The sequence below is a fragment of the Culex quinquefasciatus genome, chromosome 2 (assembly GCF_015732765.1).
Source record: "Culex quinquefasciatus strain JHB chromosome 2, VPISU_Cqui_1.0_pri_paternal, whole genome shotgun sequence".
Taxonomy (NCBI): domain Eukaryota; kingdom Metazoa; phylum Arthropoda; class Insecta; order Diptera; family Culicidae; genus Culex; species Culex quinquefasciatus.
In genome coordinates, this window is record NC_051862.1 from 68,601,822 (window position 1) to 68,619,127 (window position 17,306).

General features: G+C 40.9%; 2 protein-coding genes across 2 annotated transcripts; both read right to left on the reverse strand.

Annotated features, from left to right (window-relative positions):
• On the reverse strand, positions 1-11,072 carry LOC6032409 (ubiquitin-protein ligase E3A). The gene is made up of 6 exons (XM_038253839.1): positions 10,658-11,072; positions 5,309-5,911; positions 2,171-3,170; positions 1,216-2,109; positions 687-1,152; positions 1-633 (listed from the first exon to the last, which is right to left on the reverse strand). The coding sequence occupies exons 1-6, from the start codon at positions 10,696-10,698 to the stop codon at positions 437-439; spliced, it is 3,201 nt and encodes a 1,066-aa protein (XP_038109767.1). The 5' UTR covers positions 10,699-11,072; the 3' UTR covers positions 1-436.
• A 2,371-nt stretch (positions 11,073-13,443) lies between these two features.
• LOC6054467 (histone H2A-beta, sperm) lies at positions 13,444-14,233 on the reverse strand. The gene is made up of 2 exons (XM_038257116.1): positions 13,958-14,233; positions 13,444-13,882 (listed from the first exon to the last, which is right to left on the reverse strand). Exons 1-2 carry the CDS (start codon positions 14,170-14,172, stop codon positions 13,690-13,692), a joined length of 408 nt encoding a protein of 135 aa, XP_038113044.1. The 5' UTR covers positions 14,173-14,233; the 3' UTR covers positions 13,444-13,689.
• Positions 14,234-17,306: the final 3,073 nt, after the last annotated feature.

Below are 17,306 nucleotides of genomic sequence, written 5' to 3' on the forward strand. Positions count from 1 at the left end.
TTTCCTTTTTCAATTGTATGGCTCGGGCAGATTGTTCAAATGTTTCTTTATTGGTTTGCTCAAGGTTTTTTGTTTCATTTTCATGGAGCTCGAAAAAAATAAATCAACCAAAAAGGATCTAAAACCGACGAAAAAAAAAAACTTTCCCTTCATGCAAATCATCGATATTTGAAATGCTTAAAAACGAAAAACACACGCCATCCAGTAAAACCAGTTTTACGAGATCAAAAAAAAAAAGAACATTTACGTGTTTCTCGCACAAAACAGGAAAAAAAAACTATTTCTCTCACATTCATCAGTATAAACTTCGGCATTCACAATGATCGCGATGGTCGTCTATCAAGCGGCTGTTGGTTCTTACTATCGAGCAGCTACAGCACAGCATCTAAGCGTGGATCGCGGTGGTGGTGCCTAACCTCTTCCCTCTCCCGCTTCTTCACAACATCCCAAAGCCCTTGCTGTAGTTGATGGCCTTGAGCAGGCGCTCCTCGAGCTTTTCCCGCGAGTCGTACTCGGGCAGCAGCAATACATTAAAACATGTATGGCTCGTCGGAAGCCGCTCGCAGTCGGGCCCGTTCCGGGCGATCACCAGCTTGAGCCGGCTGAGGCCGCCGACGGGGACGCGGTCGGAACCTGCGGAACGGAAATTATTAAATTCAGTTTGCAACCTCTTCAAAGTGACTCACCCGTCGTAAACTGCAGCAGCTTCCGCTTCGACTCCATCGACAGCCCGTGCACAATCTCCCAAAAGTCCTTGATGGTCTGCGACTCGGCCGTGAAGCCGCCCTCGTACTCGGTCGACTGTTCCAGCTCGTTAAAGTCAAACTTTTTGCTGCCGCACACAATCAGCTCGATCTCCTCCGGTCGGAACAGCAGGTGCAGCGGACTTTCGTCCGTCACCATCTGGAAGCCGCGCTTGAACGCCTTGAACTGCTTCTCGCAGCACTGGTTGAGCAAAAAGTCCGTGTACAGCTCGACAAACTCGTGCTTGTTGTCCTGGGTGACGAAGATCTTGTCGCCGTCCGGCTTCAGCTCGTGGTCGATGGCGGTGCCGAACACGTCCTTGTAGCAGATTTTGAACGTCTGCATGAAGACCTCCTCCATGTCGTTGTCCTGGTGGTCCAGCATGGACCTGAGACTGTTGAACAGGATCTGTGGGGGGAGGGTGGAGGGTTGTTGAATGGGTTAAGGAGGATTGATTGGGTTAGGTCTTACCGGATTCCAGTCCTCTAGGTCGGCGAACGATCCCTTCATTCCCATCAGCTTTCGGTAGACGACCATCGGGAAGTTGACCGCCAGGATGATGTTGTTGTAAATGGCCAACCCGAGCACAATTCCGATCAGTGTGAACTGCGCCTCGTTCTCGAAGGAAGTCGAGTTGAACCAAACCGTGTTGGTGTCCTCGTGGTTGATGAACATTCCGTAGTCCGGGTTGAAGATCTCCTCGATGATCAGCTGGAAGAATTCCTTCGACACGCCGCCCTCGTCAATTCCCTGCTCGCCGGAAAACTCCACGACGAGCTGCTTCTTGAGGTCCTTCGGATTGCTCATCGCTATCATCTCCAGCTCAACGAGCGCATCGTCAATGATGTGATCCCGGCGGATCTTCAGCTTCAGAAACGGATTCACGCTCTGCAGGCCGCCGCCCAGCTGCTGGTGCAGGAAGCTCAACCTCCGCTCCGAGTACATCCGGATGCGCGAGTCGTAGTACAGGGCGAGCGTCTTGGTCGCTGGGGTCAGTATGAACGAGTACAGCATGAAGCTGAACTTCTTCGCCGAGTCCGCAAAGAACGCACCCTCCGAGGTAGTATTTTTGTAGTTTAGATAGTCGTGGTCCATCTCGATCACGTCGCACAGGGGTTCGTTGTAAAACTCCTCGTACGGCACGTGCGGCCTTCGGCAGTCCAGGATGTTGATGTCCAGTTCGGCGGCGAGCGGATCTTCGAGCTTTTGCTGCTTGGCCTTCTTCTCCTTGCTGTTGTACAGCGGCGGTTCGTCGTCCTCGGGGATCAGCGAGAGGTAGGACGGCGGCGCCACGTCGTTGAGGTCGGCCTCGCGAAAGTGTTTCGGTTCGACGTCGCCGGCCAGGATGTTGGCGTAGAAAACGATCTGAAAATTTAAATTGAAGCATTCAGTGGACATAGCTAACGCTAATGGTAGCCCAACTCACCTTCATCACCTTCGTTGCGTTACACACAATCTCGTTGTCGTGAATCTTGACGTAGTAGTTCAGCGACAGCGTCGAGCTCGTCACCAGCTGCTGCAGCAGTTGCAGCATGGGCTGAATCCCTTCGCGGCAGTGCACCGACCAGATGCGCGCCAACCGCGCCTGGGCCCACACCGGCAGATGGCACACGGCGCCACAAATCCGGGGCACCGAAATCTCCAGGAACTCCGCCGTCCCAATCTGCAGCACCTCGAACACCACCACCAGCACGTGGACGATCTGCTCGATGTCCTCCTTTTGGGTGAGCTGCACGCGCAACTCGATGCAGAGCGATTCGCCGAGCGTTTGTAAGGCATTGTTGATGGGACCAAAGACGGAAGCTCGCGCCTCGTACAGCGCCTTCATCGCGCGCCTCAAGCTGACCAGATCGACCGTGGTCTGGTGGTTGTCCTGAACGGGCGGTGGCTTCTCCGCCGCACTGTCCTCGTCCTTGTCCAGATCGCCCTCGAGCGTCCGCAGGTCTTCCTTCTTGAGGTTCTTCAAATCCTCCGGCGCCTTCTCCAGCATCCGATCGATGCTCGAGCTGGGCTTCTTCAGGAAGCTCAACGCTATCGATTGGTACGACGAAAAGATGGCACCCAACGTTCGGATCAGCGGCGTGTCCGAGTTGTCCCGCTGGCACGCGGCCATCAACTCCCGCAGCTTCGCCTCGTCCAAATAGTCCACCGGCGAGGAATCGCGTTGCTTTTTGTTCGTTTCCTTGGATGAACCGCCGGCACCGGAACCGATCAACAGGCTGGACTTTTTCTTGGCGCTTCCTTTACTGCTGCCGGCAAACAACGACGACGGGCTGCCCTGACTAGTGCTGGTGCTGCTGCGTAGTGAGTACGGACACGCGCTGTTGGTGCTCGGTTCACCCCCACCGCCCTCGTAGTGGTGGAGCTGATTTTTAATCAGACTGGGAATTTCCTCCTCGTCCATCGAGTCCATTTCGAGGTTGGAACTGGAAGTTGGAAGATAAATGTGTATTGAGTTTAGCGTGGTTCAACTGCTGTAGTCTTTACTATTCGGTTATTCCAAGATTTGTTTTATTCTTAACCTCAAATTGTTTTATACATTACTTCTTTATTTTTCAAAAAGCCGCTTTTTTAACAAACTTAATTTTTAAAACTATTACTAAAATTTAAAAAGTAATTTCTTCGCGACCTGAGTACTGGCCCACCACACACCCCCACACCAAAAAGCTCAACAACTTAACTAAAAGGGGAGCTTTCTGGTGTGGACTCCTTACTAAAAAGAGTCCTAACAAATTTTGAAGGCCGTTTTTTCACTTAAATTTGTACAGATCAGTACGAAAATTTAAAATTTTGATTGCAAACCAAATTGGAAGATTTTCTTTTTTGAAAAATCTAAATGAAATCGTTTACAGTCTGATGACGGGTTTTACACCGTACAGAAAATTTAACTTTAAATTTTGATAAGCAACTAAATTTTGACTTAAATTTTCGTTTATAGTCTGATATGGGTTTCACACCATACAGAAAGAGCTCAAAATTGGTTGTTTTCGAAAGCAAAAAAGAAAATCTACCAAGTTGGCTTTAGCTTTTTCAAATATTTTTCAAAAATCGTATTAAAATGCACAAATTTAAGTGAAAAATCAACCAAATATCCAAACAAACTGTACTCAGGTCGCTTCTACAAACTAAAAGGTCACTACAAAATTTTGAAGTTGGTCTAAAATCAAACTAAAGAGAGGAAAATTGAACTAAAAGAAACTAAAAACAAACAAAAACGCAACTAAAATACAAACGAAAATAAAAGAAAAATATCTAGAAATCATTGAAAATTTTGAATATCGCAGTCTCAAGGTCCAGGGTAAACTGTTCCTGGGACTGCGACAATCGTAACACCAAAAATATTTGCTATCTACATTAAATTTTAAATTTTGATCTGCTGGCAATTCCGTATTGGGAACTGCCGCAGTTGGTTCCAAATCAATAATAACACTTTGAATTTGGTTATCCGATGGTGAACCCGACGGAGTCGGATCCACCACAGATTCGTCCGAAACATTTGAATTAAAATAATTACACATTGAATTTGGAACTGCCAGTGGATCCGTTGCCAGACCCACCGCAGATTGTTCGAAAAAGTTGCTCAAGTCATCCGACGATGATTCCGGAACCGGGATCGCATCGTAGGCTAATTCCGCCAGCGATCGCGGTCCCGGAAACACCACAGATGGTTCAAAAATACGAATTCTGATACCTGCCAGTGGTTCCGGGACCGAAATCGCCGCGAAAGCTAGTTCCGCAAGCGATCTCGGGCCCGGAAGCACCGAATTCCGGCGAATTTCGTTTATCATTCCGAACCATTCTTGAACGGTGGCCTCAGTGGCCACATCGAGGTAATTATTATTTCTATTTGTCATTTCTACATCCGGATCATGGTCCGGAGTGAAATTTGAGTCCATTTGGGCCTGAAAAAAAGACCGAAAAATTATTCGGAAAAAATTGAGCAGCATACCTCCGTTCATGATGATTAGTTAGACTCAATTGCCGGTTGCTGGGTAGCCACCCCTATTTATAACTTTTCGCGTTGTTTATTGCTTCGGTTGCTACGTTGTCGGGTTGCTAGGTTGCTACGCGCATGCGCACGACTGTTTGTTTGGCGTTCGGCTCGGCTCGCGCAAGCGAAGTTTGGTCGGAGGGCGGAGCTTCGGTCGCGGTAGGCGTTGCGCAACTTTTGGTTGTTTAGTTGACAGTTCGGAAGTTTTTTTTTTCATTTGTCACCCCTGCGTTTTTTATGATTTTTTCTTGGTTTATCTTTAAAAACATCGTGATATTTTTATGACGGCATAGATATTAACGTTTTCTTTCTCCAAAACTGTTTCTTAGACCTGCTTGAGCTCGAACCTTTACCAGAAAAGTTTCCCCACAACGCAGCTAAATTAACAAGTGCGGATAGAACTCATCGAACCGGTCCATCGCCGGGTTGTCAGTGTCACAGGTGTTCAAGCAACAGAATTTAAAATATGTATAACTAATTTGTGAATTTCGTGTGAAAAAAAACTATTTACTAAGAAGATTAATAAAAAACAAACCCGTGAAAGCCTAAAGCAAGCGCAAAGCAAACACCCACCTGTCGTTGATCTCCTCCATGTCCACGCTGCTGTTGCCGAGCAGCTCCCAAGCCGTCCCCGGCTCGGTGCTAACGGTCGAGTCGTCCAACCCGAAGCTGGACCCCGACGAGCTGCCGGCGGACACATTTCCGCTGCTGCTTCCTCCCCGACCCGACGACGACGACGCGGCTACCGTTGTCGTTGTCGCCGCCACCGCCGGAGCAGTAGCGGCCATCGTCTTGGGCATCTTCGAGGGGTGCGTATCGCACAGTTGCGCGTCCTGCGTAAACAGCTGGATGGCGCGGGCTGCGGCCGCATTCGGCGTCAGCTTCTCCACCTTGCCGCTCGAGGCGCAGAACGTGTTGGCGCACTTTGGGTTGCCACAGCCGTCCACCAGCTGGTAAAAGTACCGCTCGATGAGCTTCTTCGCCGAGGCGCGCTTCATTTCCTCGGATTGGGTGGCCGCGGGGGGTTCGCAGGAGGTAGACGCGGACGTGCCAGCTAGTGGGGCTGTCGGTGCGGGCTTTTGGCTAGTGCCTTTCGAGCGGGATGACGACGACGACGACGGTGTGCACGATTTGGTGGTGGTGGCCGCGCTGGATGACGACGATTCTTCATCGATTCTGTTGGGCGGAGAGGTTGTGGCAATGAGCGCTATGCTGTGCGTGATGCACAGGAAGCCACACGTCAGTGCAGCGCAGTTTGCAAATCTTCTCAGGGTCTAGCGGTCATAATGGAACACACTCAAGTCAAATCATTTTTTGTAAATTTTAGGGCATTCTTTCGATTCAACTTGGGTTTAGAAACAGGTCTGATGTCTGTAAAAAAAACTAGCTGGCACTTTAAAACCACCTATTAAAACCCATTTAAAAAATGAAGACGTGAGGTCTGAGACGAACATTTTGATATTTAAGACATTTACGGGTTGTTTATCTTCCAGAAGCTACCCACTAACTTTGCTGATAGAATAATTACAATGGGATCTCAAACGCAAATTTGTTTTTTTTATTTAAGTAAATAGATAAATGAAAGTAACTCAACGCACAATTTCAAAAACTCGAATTTTAATCAAATGTGATATGAAATTTCTTTTTAAAAACGTTACTTAATCCACCTTTAGGTGGTTGGTGCCTTCCTCACATTCATAAAGTCAATACATTCAGTAAAAATAGCAACATTCCCCCTTAATATGTCAACTTAACTTAACAAATCAACTTTATTACTCATTTCTTTTGATAGGGTTCGTAGACCTTCAATATTTCTGGCTCATCGGCAAGGTCTGATAAAAAACCACCCTTTTTACAATCTCCCGGACGTTTTTTTAGGATAACTTTTGAAGTACTTTACTAAACTTGCTGATTTTAAATAGAGACCTATGGGACCCCAAGACGGATCGAATGAGACTAATACGGTCAAAATCCATTCATCTAGTCCGGAGATAATCGAGTGACAATTTTTTGTCCACCCACCTATACACATCCACACAGACATTTGCTCAGAACATGATTCTGAGTGGATATGAATACATGAAGGTGGGTCTACGAGGTCAAATTAAAAAGTTAATTTTTCGAGTGATTTTATAGCCTTTCCTCAGTAAGGTGAGGAAGGCAAAAAGCGTTACAGAACCCACCGTAAGGTTTCCTTACATTAAGATAGCTATTTTTTTTTGGTAAAATAAACTTAAAAATGAAATAAATTTTCAACCTACACATTAGAGTGGAGATACTCTCTAGCTCGATTCTTTGGGAAATAATGAGTAACTGTGCCAATTTCGATCCAAATCGATTTAGGTTTAGGGGTAACTTTTTATCGTTGGAGTTTATTTGGGGAAAATCGCGAACATGTATAAGGGAAAAAATCGTTTCCATATATATTCATACTTTATCGTTATTTCGATAATTCTATCGGCGATAATCTTATCGTCGATAATGGACGATAACTCATTTTTAAATTATTTCTAAAATCGTCTTAATTAAACCATATCTAGTTAAATTTTCAATGCACTTAGTAAGATATTTTTTTTTTAAATATGAGATTTCAAAGTATAAATACATTCCAAATTATGCTATTTTACTTTTTTATAGGTTTTTTTTTCGTAAATACATTTTTTTACAAAAATATCGTGCTTTTTCGAAAAAACTCCAATTTTCAAAATTTTAAATTTGGGTTTGAAACGAAGCAAAATTTGGTATGCATTTTCACTTTATTAGTTTTATTTTTTTTAATACTTAAATTTTCACAAAACACCGTATTTTTCGAAAATATTCAAATTTACGAAATGGGTACCTATGTACCTACATATTTTGAAAATTTTAGTATTTTAGAAATAATACGGTATTTTGTAAAAATTGTAGTATTTTCCAAAAAAAAACTCTGATAAAGTCGAAAAGCATACAAAATCTCGTTCAGTTTGATTCCCATATTGCAAATTTGGAAAATTTTAGTGCTTTCGAAAAAATACGGTATTTTGTAATTCGCAATTTTCAGTGTAAGAACGGCCGGGGGCTGTACAGTGTTGTAAGTTTGATGTAAGTGTAAGCGCCTAACTATTTATAGTGTGCCTATCAACATTTATTTAAGGGGTTTCATACATGTAAATCGTCAAAAATGAAAGAGGTTGGTATGAGCGCACACTTAAACTTTTTTTTTAATCTGGTTTCAAAAAATTTGTTGCATACGCAAGATATGGACGTCCCCCGTCAGCTCGACTCACTGGTGGTAGTGAAGCTACCGCGCAGTCGATGTCACAAGAGCTGAACATCAACCAGAACAAGCTCAGCCGCCATCGCGCGCAGCCAGCGCGTTTGGCTCGGCCCATTTTCACTTGTTGTTTCGTCTTGTAATTAGTGAAATAAATGTAGTTTTAATGTGTAATTATTGTCTTTGTGCCTCGACCATCACCACCTCGTTCACCCAAGTCGAGGACACAAAAAAAATAAAATATACATTTTCATCTATTAACAAAATAAATATGAAGACATTTGGATGTACCATTGCTGAGATAAAGTTTTTTTTAGTAAGAAGTTTAAAAAACGGGTGCCACGATATCTCAACACTGCTTTGACAAAATCGGCTCAAAATTTTGGTGAAGACTCGTTAAATTGGTCCTGTGTGAATGACGAAGGCCCATTTTCAAAAACTTAATTTTAAAAAAAGATACAAATATTTTTATGTTTTTCATATAAAAAATCGTCATTTTTTTGATTTTTGTATTTTAAAAAAAATCAAAATTTCAAAATCGGGCTTCGTCATGCACACGGGATATGTCTTGGGAGTCTTCATCTCAAATTTCAGCCAATTTGGTCCATCCCATCTCGAGATATCGTGGCACCCGTAAATCAACTCGGTGTTTAGAAAAAAACGTTCACAAAGTTTGACAGTTGGCTTTGCGCATGGCGAAGTTGTGAACTTAAATTGTCTCTTACTCAGTTCAGTCACGAAATATCTTCATGAAACTTTCAGGAGTGATTAAAAATCATCTTTTTAGTAAATTTAGTGAATTTTCTATAATATGAAATTTTGGAATTTTCTACATGTATGTAACCCCCTAAGCGAAAATGTATTATTTATAGTTTGAATTCAAAATCTAACTGTTATTTACTGGGTATTGTTTTTTTTATTGAAATTTTCCCTAGTTTTGGATCATGTTTATCTGTTGCAATTTCTTTTGTCGCGGTTGTTTTGTTACAATGTTTTGGTCCTAAGCATTTTATAAAAATTTAGCAAAAGTACAATAGTAATATTTGTGTTAATTCTTTGATCATTCTATAAATTGAGTAAGGGCTAGACCCTCACTTGTTTGAAGAAAAGGTGGAAATTGAAAAGGGGCCATCCATAAACCACGTGGACACCAGCTAGGTTACACCTTGTCATCATGAAGACTAAACCAAGCCAACGTGGAGGTAAGAAAATAGGACACTTGCAAGGAACCAGAGCTAAACTGTTTTGACCAAGATGATCTAACAGCACTACGGATGTAGTTGGGCTCCTTCTGGGATGTTCCTCGTCTGGGCCTCAACCGAAGAGATAACGCAAGGGAATCTCCCTTTTTGTAGAAGTCTTCGTTGTAACGCCACGAAGAGTGAAGTGCCAATTTTATGTTTAAAAAAAACATGAAAAAGTCTATTTATGTTGATTAATACGGCAGAAATACAGCCTTTTCAATAAAATTTTCAAAAGACAACGACGTTGTCACGTCACGCAACATATTCGCTCGTAGAACAGAAACCAAAACTTCCTAAGTTGATTGTTATGGCAAATTAACTTAGATCAATTCATTAGATTTTGCTAGTACAGTCTGTACTCTCTGGTGCATACATCTGCGTTTATCTTTTACTTGTTTAGTGAAGCACTTGTAGAAAAAATATACAAAGAGAACACAAAAACATGAGAATAGTTTACATTCTATCATTACACAAATTGAATACACTATCCAGATTCGCTATTCGCTCAAGTCTACAGCATACGGAAACTCTAAAACTCTTGTTTCCACTAATTTTCTTTACTGTAGTTTCCTCAAATAATGCAATGTTATTCACAGCGATGCGCTAAGCTGGCAGCTGGAAGCCAAGCCAAGTGCGATAAGCAGCAAATCGGCACCATTACCCGTATCACGCTTACAGATTACTCACTTTATGATTTCTGCACAATTTCACCCAAAAATATGTTCAACCACTTGACTGCAGCTGCCGCTGCATCTAGCTCACAATCAAAACGTCAACTAATTCAATTCCGCACTCGCAAATGGTCCACACAAAACTGACCTGCCCAAAGTTTTACGACAAACGGGAGGTGCGTCCATGTGGGGGTTTAATGAACTTGTAGAATAAGTTTTTTTTATTTATGGGGCGACACCGTATGACTGGCGGGATTTCCCTCCTCCCTTTCATTCATCCTTTTTTCTTTCTCCAAAATGAATGATATTGTTTCTGTCACGTCTGTCTGTCTCGTCTATAGTGCCTTATGTACTGAAAACAGTTTCCATTTAGGTATGTTTCGTATGTACATAAAGTAAATTCTAGGTCTTGTTCTAGAGCGGTACATAATCCTTCCCCCCGGATTATTCGCGATTCTCGCCAAGATCTTTCCGAACAAAGAATTCAGAATCTCGTCGCGACACGAGAGCCCGAGTGCAAGGTGAAACTGGCTTCTTTCTGCGTGAAATTTGCATTCTTCAAGCTAACCAAAATAAAGAATCGCGCAAAAGAATTATACACGACTAGACCTTGAGATGATTTGCAAAATTTTGCGAGCGTGCTGCTGCTGCTGCTGCTGATAGTGGCTCCCGTGTGCGTGTCATCCTTCAGGATGTGGCAGAAGGACGGGCGAGAGGGGGATCCTCCGGACCCCAACCTCCCCCACAAACCTACCTGGAATCGCCGTCGGTTTTGTTTGGCTTATCCTTGTTCATAGAATTCTAATTTCGGGGGACGTTCCGTCGCGCTAAACGCCACCGCTGCCGACAGTCCAATTCCGGTCTACGCGAGGACACTCCGACCAAAATACGGACAATCCTGCCAAGTCAACCTTGACCCTGGGTGGGGGAGGGGAGAGAAAATTTTCGCACAAAACAATCACAAAAATCAAGTACCCAAAAGGGATCTTAACTCGTCACAGATTCCGCGCGGTTCCACGGTCACTTTTTTCGGTCGGAACGGATCACAAAGGTCCCACCGGAACAAGGACACGGCGCGCACAAGGTTTTTTTTTCCTCCTTATTTTTCCTCCGGACTCGGGAAAAGAACGAACCGTGCTGAATGTTTGGTTGTTCGCGAACTTTGACGTTTGACAACCGTTGCAGAGCAGGGCTGTACTCTAGGGGGAGGTTTGGACCGGTTCGCGCGCGCGGTTCGAACCGGTTGGAGGGGGGTGATTCATAATTTTGTTAACATTTATTTATTAACGTTACCCAGTCAACTAAATCGGAATTCTGAAACGGAATCCAATTCGAAATGTTTACGTATTCCGTTTCAAACGCAACAACCGGTACGTACACGGAATCGGTTGTTGCATTTGAAACGGAATACGTAAACGATTCGAATTGCATTCCGTTTCAGAATTCCGATTGAGTTAACCCGGTAACGTTGACGCGGGCGCGTTGTGCAACTGTCGAAGGTTTCGATTCGAATTGGGTCCTAAAATGAAGCTTAGATTGCTGATATTATTGTTTGCAGCGATAAAGCTTATTTTTTTGAGTACAAAGACCCTTTGTACGACCACAAAGAGTTTAAAATTGATCTTTAAATCAATTTTGAAAAATTATCCTCGCGGTCCTTCTTGACAGAAAAGCTCATACTTGACAGCTCGTTCCAAGGGGACCATAGTTGATCTATCGAAAAAATGTTGTCTTGTCAATATTTTTTTTTGCATTAAAATAAAAAAAAGTGATCAGAAATGGTTTTTAATCGTGTTTTTTACCGTTGTACATAAAAATTTACATAGGGCTTTAGTACCCAATTGAATTCTGTTTCAAAATTCCGATTGAGTTGACTGCGTTGACTGGGAGGTCGGAAATTTTCCTCCCTGCGACATCTTTCCCTGTTCCTTTCGTTCCGTGTACGTATCGGTTGTTACTTTTGAGGGCCAATACGCACCTCCCAAGGAAAGGGGCCAAGAAATGGCTTTACGAACAGCAGAACAAAGGAGAGGGAACGATTTCTTGGGGCTTTTCTTCACCCTCTCTGGCTTGCTTTCGCTGCCGCTACTGCCCATTTGAAATTTTTGTCTTGACCGGTTCCTTTTGAAGTGCGTACCGTTTGAAACAGAATACGCCCAGTCAAATCAATCCGAATTCTGAAACGGAATCTAATTAGAATCGTATTCCGTTTCAGAATTCGGATTGATTTGACTGGGCGTAAACTTGACATAAACGATTCGAATTGAATTCCGTTTCAGAATTCCGATTGATGACTGGGTGCTACGGCCCAGTCACGACGTTCTAGCAGTGTTCTTACAGAGCTGGATATGCTTACAGCATTCTAGCAGAAATGTTCCACTATTCTAGCAGGATTCTGGCAGAACCAGCTCTGCTAGAATATTTCGTGACTGGGGGTTGGACCCAATGCCATCGAACTGCGAACTTCAAGGGCGGCTGGAATAGGGGAAATATACCCTTTCTAATCAAACACCTATCTTCGTCATATGGAGAGTTTGATGCTCGATTAAAGCTCGAAAAATACTATTTAGGCTGTAAACTTACCAGCAACAGCACCGCCTCGAGTAAGCACGCAAATGTATGCCACTTACTGGCCAAAAAGATCAAATTTAATGCACTTTTGATCATAATTTCTATTTTGCGAGACCATTTCTCATCATTTTGGTGGCACACACATCCACACGCAAGATCAGAGGTTAACTGCTTAACGAAAGTCGCCATCAATATCTTTTCACTTGCGCTAACGATTTCAAAGCGCTTAAGATATAAAATTGCTTCCAACTACCGGCAACATGTTCTTTTGACCGTTACTTAGTCACTCACTTGAAAAATAATCCCGAAACATGTAAATAATTAGCAAGCGTCATCAAAAAAACAAACGCGCCAAGTCTTTTGACGTTTCAATCTTGATGACCCATTCTAAGCGAAGCCTGAAGAAAACCGAGCGAGAGGCAAAGGCAAATAAAGAACAAAGGGTGGCCACCAACACCACCAGCAGCGCTTGTGGTGTTGCCAGGAAACTTTCTCTATAAATGCTACTTTTCGTGAGTGTTCGCTCAAAATTTCATCAATTTTGGCAGCACGAAGCAGATCCAAACGAACGTTGGAAGAAAAAAAGAACTAAGCTGAAAATAGAAAAATGGGCGTGGCCCATTGCATTCTCGTTTGATTAGAATACGTTTGGGAAATATTTTTTTTAAATGCGTGTAAAAGGCAAAGAATAACTTTAAGTAAAAGTGAAAATAAACAGAAATGTTCACAAAAAGTTGCTCTACTCGTTGGTGTACTTGGTTTTACTGAAATTCAAGGAACACTCCAGATTATCCAGCATCATTCAAACAAGACCGCTTATTAGGCTTAAAATGGGTTTATTTCCCCTACCTCGAGCTGTAGCTTTGAGATGCGGAAGATTGTTTGAGCTTAACTTTGAAAGAAATATAAATAACTTTTGAACACAACTAGAAAAATGGTAAATATAAGGAATGAAAGATTTAAAAAAAGTGGTTCAAGAAATACTGCGTGTTTTATTACATAGGTAATCAATCAATGTTAAAGAATACAACCTTATCCAAACTAAACAAAGGCTCAAACAATAGAACCGATCTAATCAATCAAACAAAAATCTGCGCTTCAGAACGCTATCCTTAACAACTACAAAAAAAAGAAACAATAAAGCGAGCATGTTTGGTGGTGGAAAATGCCATTCTGTACGTTCAAGTGTCGTGAGAGCTCTGCTCCGGTCATCCGCTAATACTCCTGGCTCGGTCCGCCCTGGGATGATTCCATCGACGATTTGGACTTGCTGCCCTTGGTACTCTTGGGCAGCAGAATCGCCTGAATGTTGGGCATCACGCCACCCTCCGAGATGGTCACGTCCCGGAACAGAACGCTCAACTCGTCGTCGTTCCGGATGGCCAGCTGGATATGACGCGGAATGATTCTGTTGAAGTCAAAAAAAAATCCGTTATTTCCAACTTCCTCAAGGGAACCTCCCGCCCTCCAAAACTCAACCTACCGCGACTTCTTGTTGTCCCGGGCGGCGTTGCCGGACAGCTCCAGAATTTCCGCAACCAGATATTCGAGGGTGGCGGCCATGTAGATGCCGGCGCCGGTTCCGATGCGATTTGCATAGTTGCCCGCCTTGAGGTACTTGAGGCACCGTCCTACCGGGAACTCCAGCCCGGCGCGCGACGACTTGGTGCGGGAAGACGATTTCACTTTGGCGGACATTTTGAGGCTGGTTTACGAGTTTTCCTGGGAGATTTTACAGCGAGCTGGTTCAGACGCGATCAACGAATGATTTGCGATGGCGCTAAAAGAAACGATAAGCCGGAGAAAACCGCGCGACGATCAGTTTCCACGGTGACGGAATACAAACGATATTTTCTTGTTTTTGGTTCAGGGCTGGAATTGGAACCGGTTGATGAACCGGTTGCACGTTAAAATTAGGACGATGTGATGGCTAAATGACTACCCATTTTTTTAACAGTAAATTTAATTTGTTCAGAAAGAATACAAATCCAGAGTTTTTTTTTTTGAAGATTGGTCCTATAAACATATGGTAGACAAAAGCTTATTGGACCTTTAAAAAATAAACTCAAGAAATTCAAGTTATGCTTAACCCTTTCGAGCCTGAATTTTCAAAAAAAATATTTTTTTAATTTAATGATGGGAAAATGATTCTGAAGACCATGCGAAAATTATAGGCTAGTTTTGAAAATTTTCATTTATGGGTCATATATGACCCATCAGGCTTGAATGGTTAAAGCGGTGTACGCACTTCGGAAGGAATCGGTCATGAAAAAATCAAATGGACAGCAGCGGCAGCGAAAGCAAGCCAGAGAGGATCAAGAAAAGCCCCAAGAAATCGTTCTCTCTCCTTTGTTCTGCTGTTCGTAAAGCCATTTCTTGAACCATTTTCTTGGGAGGTGCATACTGGCCCTAAAACAGAATAAAATCCAGATTTGTTCCTTATTTAACTGCACTACCAAACAGGGGCGCCGACTAGTCCAAAATGTTGGGGGGGGGCACGGTTGTTTTCCGAAATCGATAAGTAAGAGTGGCGATTAGATGTTAATGTTTCTTGTATATCACGAATTTTGATAATTTTATTACGATGTGATACGATTTTTTTTCATCCGGAATTATTTTTTTTTAGAAAATAATAATTTATTAAAACGTGATTGAGAATGTTAATCAGGGGGATTTTTTTATATGTTTGAAAGGCGAATTCCTTCTCATAGGCATATTGTCACTTATTTTCTAGAAGTAACAGTCAATAATAAAAATAATCAGATATTTAGAAATTCAACAATACAAATACTCTAAAAATAAAAATAAAAGTAAAAAGCCAAAATTTAGATCTTCAGAAATAAAAAAAAATACTCATTTAAAAAAACATCCATTTTTCAAATCTGCAATTTAGAAAAAAAAACAACACAAAATTCAATATTCCAACATAAAAAAAAAATAATAGTATAAAAATTCTAGGGTTAAATAAACTCATGGCTTGAAAATGTTAAGAAATCAAAAGCAGGAAATCAGAAATTTAAACAATCAGTAATTTAGAAATAACAATAAAATTCAATGTTTAAATAAATCGAAAATTTAAAAATAATGCTTTTGACAACAAATATTTTCTTTAAAAATTTAAGAATTTAAGAATTTAAGAATTTAAGAATTTAAGAATTTAAGAATTTAAGAATTTAAGAATTTAAGAATTTAAGAATTTAAGAATTTAAGAATTTAAGAATTTAAGAATTTAAGAATTTAAGAATTTAAGAATTTAAGAATTTAAGAATTTAAGAATTTAAGAATTTAAGAATTTAAGAATTTAAGAATTTAAGAATTTAAGAATTTAAGAATTTAAAATTTAAGAATTTAAGAATTTAAGAATTTAAGAATTTAAGAATTTAAGAATTTAAGAATTTAAGAATTTAAGAATTTAAGAATTTAAGAATTTAAGAATTTAAGAATTTAAGAATTTAAGAATTTAAGAATTTAAGAATTTAAGAATTTAAGAATTTAAGAATTTAAGAATTTAAGAATTTAAGAATTTAAGAATTTAAGAATTTAAGAATTTAAGAATTTAAGAATTTAAGAATTTAAGAATTTAAGAATTTAAGAATTTAAGAATTTAAGAATTTAAGAATTTAAGAATTTAAGAATTTAAGAATTTAAGAATTTTAGAATTGGGTCCTAAAATGAAGCTTAGATTGCTGATATTATTGTTTACAGCGATAAAGCTCATTTTTCTGAGTACAATGACCCTTTGTACGACCACAAAGAGTTTAAAATGGATTTTTAAATCAATTTTGAAAAATTATCCTCGCGGTCCTTCTTGACAGAAAAGATCCTACTTGACAGCTTGTTCCAAGGGGACCATAGTTGATCCATCAAAAAAATGTTGTCTTGTCAAAAAAAAATTTTGCATTAACCCTCTACTGCCCAAATTTTTTTTTCGAAAATATTTATTTTTCCCGTGTTCAGGAGGTCATTTTGAGCAACTTTTGTTCTACGAAAAACTTTACTTCTCTTGTTTTATGTTTTTCTTGTTTCATTTTTAGTATTTTAATTTGCATTTATCTTGTTTAGTTTATGTTTGTTTTTGGTAGTATTTGGCCTACTCTACCATCTACTATAATTACATTTCGCCTATCTAATTTTTTCATGTTTTTACAGTCATTTTTTCAATTTTTTGCTTGTTTTTCACATTTTCTGCCATAGAATCGCACCATCATCATTTAAATTGCAAAAAAATGCGTAGAGGCATAGTCTGGGACACTACAAAAATTACTGCATACTTCTTTATACTGAAAATATAGGAAATGTTAGTAAAAAACACAGCCAAAGTTGACCCCTAAAAAAATGACATTTTTTAAAACATTGGCAAAGTCACATAAAACAAGTTAAACTTCCAACCCTGAAATTGTCTAAAATTTTAAGAGTTCTTCTTTCCAATGCTTTTTAAATATCAAAAATCGGTTGGAAAATTGATTTTTGGCGATTTTTTAGATCGAAGCCCGTCTAAAGGCGGGGTTAGGTTGTAGAGGGTTAAAATGAAAAAAAATGATCAGAAATGGTTTTTAATCGCGTTTTTTACCGTTGTACATAAAAATTTACATAGGGCTTTAGTACCCAATTATAGAACCTTAGAATTTTAGAATTTTAGAATGTTGCGTTTGAAAACTTGATGATTGTTTTCGCAAGAGTTTGCGTAAGTTTGATTGTAGATGAAGTGCTATGGGAAAAGTACATTGGTTTTGTTTTTGGAACCACATGCACAGATAGAAATCTTATGAGCAAATCCGTAAAATCTATGTTGACGACATCTCTCAAATCATTCACCGATGCCTCTGTGCTCT